General features: G+C 37.8%; 1 protein-coding gene across 1 annotated transcript; it reads left to right on the forward strand.

Moving 5' to 3' along the window:
- The first annotated feature begins 287 nt into the window (after positions 1–287).
- LOC130625249 (uncharacterized) lies at positions 288–1,037 on the forward strand. Its single transcript, XM_057440303.1, has one exon. The coding sequence runs from the start codon at positions 288–290 to the stop codon at positions 1,035–1,037; it is 750 nt and encodes a 249-aa protein (XP_057296286.1).
- The last annotated feature ends 2,113 nt before the right edge of the window (positions 1,038–3,150 follow it).

Consider the following 3,150-nt stretch of genomic DNA (forward strand, 5'->3'; position numbering starts at 1 on the left):
TTGTCAGTAATAATAAAGAAGAGTTATTGTCTATACCTGAAGATGATCGGAAAACGGGGTTTACTGATTGTGAATTATTGTCTGGAGATACGGATCTGCCGTCCGATAGTACGTTAGGTATCACATGGGATATCGAAATGGATTGCTTCAAATTTAAGATCGACCTAAAAAAGACGCCCTACAGCAGAAGAGGTATGCTTTCTATGTTGAGCACGTTGTACGATCCTTTGGGATTTTTAGCTCCATTTCTAGTCAGAGGAAAAATAATCCTTCAATAACTGTGCAGCATGAGCCTAAATTGTGATGACCCAGTTCCTGAAGACAATTGTAATGACTGGAACATATGGAAAGACTGTATCCAGCCTCTTGAAGGATTTAGAATACCGCGATGCTTCAAGCCCAAAAAATTTGGTAAGATTGTTCATTCCTCGATCCACTACTTTTCTGATGCATCAGAGTTTGCATATGGCCAAGCTACGTACCTAAGAATAGTAAATGAAAGTGGCAGAGTACATGTTTGCTTGGTTATGGGTAAGGCAAGAGTCGCTCCTTTGAAATTCGTATCTATGCCTCGATTAGAATTAACAGCAGCTACTTTGTCTGTTAAGATAGCTTCTTTGTTGAGACAAGAATTGCGACTACTATATATTAATGAATATTTTTGGACTGATAGTCAAGTCGTCTTAGGATATCTAAAGAATCAAACGAAAAGATTCAAAGTTTTTGTGGCTAATAGGATCGAGATTATCAGAAGCAACAGCAAAATCGACGACTGGAATTATGTACCGTCGAACGAAAATCCGGCCGACATAGCGTCAAGAGGATCAGATGCTTCCAAAGACAAACAAGTTAAAATGTGGTTTAGAGGACCAGAGTTCTTGTGGAATGATCAGTCTAGTTGGAAACTATCCAAACACGCCGCAGAAGTAGACGAAAACGACCCGGAGGTTAAGAGAGTGAAAGTAAACGCTTGCCTAGTCACAAATGATCCGATGAGCACGCTTGAAGAACGCATAGTTATGGGATTTGGATCGTGAATATAAATGCTTTAACACGAAAGGTTATTCATAAGTGACCATATATAGGAGTTTAAGAGGACGTGCTGGAGAGCAAAAGATGGCCGATTTGCCAAAAGAAAGGTTCAACGAAGCATCACCATTCAGTTATTGCGGATTAGATTGTTTTGGTCCGTTCTTGATCAAGGTAAGGAGAAGCGAGATGAAAAGGTATGGTGTATTGTTTACATGTTTGTCTAGCAGAGCTGTACACATTGAAATCGCAAGCAGTTTAGAAACTGATACGTTTATTTTGGCCCTTCGTCGCTTTGTCGGCAGAAGAGAAAACGTAAGGTATCTAAGATCTGATAATGGGAGTAACTTCGTTGGAAGTGATAATGAATTAAAACGAGCTTTTTTAGAAAAGGATCATGAAAAAATCTAGTTTTTTCTAAACGAGTTAAACGCTGATTGGATATGGAACTTCAATCCACCAGCAGCCAGTCACATGGGAGGAGTTTGGGAGAGGCAGATAAGATCAGCCAGACAAATTCTAACATCATTGCTAAAGACCCACGATTCAAGTTTAGATGATGAATCATTAAACACCCTCCTCATTGAAACGGAAGCCATATTAAACTCAAGACCCCTAACAGTCGATACCCTCAGTGACGCGAATAGCTTCATACCAATATCTCCATCAAATATCTTGACAATGAAGTCAGATGTCGTGTTGCCACCACCGGGAGAGTTTCCGAAACCTGATGTTTATTCGAGGAAAAAAGTTCAACACATAGCAAATGAATTCTGGATTAGATGGAGAAAGGAATTTCTTTCAACCCTTCAGGAACGTCGACGTTGGAACACGATTAAACGTAATTTTGAGGTTGGAGACATCGTCATATTTAAAGACTCAACCATGTTTACTGTTCGAAATCGATGGCCGTTAGCAAGAATTGTGAGCGTCGTGTCAGATAAGCATGGAATAGTGAGAATTGTGAACATTCGAATGAGCGGATCTCGAGTCAAAATGCAACGGCCGATATCAAAAGTAGTTTTGCTTTTGGAAAACGAATAGTCGGATTCCCGACGAGGAGCCATTAGGTCATGTTGTATGCACGAACATGAGAGGAGCCATGTGTTCCTGCCGTATTAAAATTTATATTTGTTATGTAATTTGTGTTGTCCTTGTGTTGTCCCGTTTGTGCTCTGCTGTATAGTTCGCTCTGCGGTGGAGTACGAGATGCATTATATTCGTTAGTTTTGTGTTGTGATGTCCCGTGTTAATTATGTAAAAAGAATAATTGTAATTTTGGTACTATTTTTAGTTAAATTTTCCCCTTGAGTCCGTTTTGTTTTGCACATCTTGCACATCCTTTTTCTGTGCTAGCAGTCTTCAACATGTAGCAACAGGGTCGAACATACATTATAGTAATAAATTCGCTGTTGAGTAAAATTAGTCTTTCGTACATCACAGGAGTTGTTCTGCATCTGAGCATTATTTTCAGTTGTTTTCTCTCACTTGTAGTTGGCTTGACTTACGCCAATATATTTCTACGAGTAAGATTGTTAACTACTCCGTTGGAATCGTGTCTTTAATTTCCAAGCACCTACACAGATCAGGAAAACACTTTTCATGTTTACTGCTGCAAGTTATTGTTAAAGGAGGTTGTTTACAATTCCATCAATGGTTTATCTCCTAGATACATGAAAAGTGTTTTCCGCCTTAAAAACATTATATACAACTTTAGATCTGCTAGTATTATACAACGTAATAGGATTGTTGCAACGAAGCACGGTTTACAAACTGTACCTTACATTGCGGCTCAGTTGTGGGATAAACTGCCCACACCAATAAAGCTTGCCGAAACACTTCAGAAGTTTTCTTTAGGGATGGAGAAGTTACCATCTGTAAGTTGCTCTTGTCGTCTTTGGGCTCCTATATTTAAATTTTAAGATTATTATTTATTTTATTTTAATATATACAATATTAAAGTCGATTTAAATTAGTCTTAGTAAGCTATTATGTATTTTATTTTATTTTTATTTATATCTAAATTACAAAATGTTTTACTATTGTACATTATTGACTATAAATAAATGAATAGATTGGTTGATTGATTGATTGATTTAAGAGTATAATGCCGACACTGGT

The sequence above is a fragment of the Hydractinia symbiolongicarpus genome, chromosome 14 (genome assembly GCF_029227915.1).
Source record: "Hydractinia symbiolongicarpus strain clone_291-10 chromosome 14, HSymV2.1, whole genome shotgun sequence".
NCBI lineage: Eukaryota > Metazoa > Cnidaria > Hydrozoa > Anthoathecata > Hydractiniidae > Hydractinia > Hydractinia symbiolongicarpus.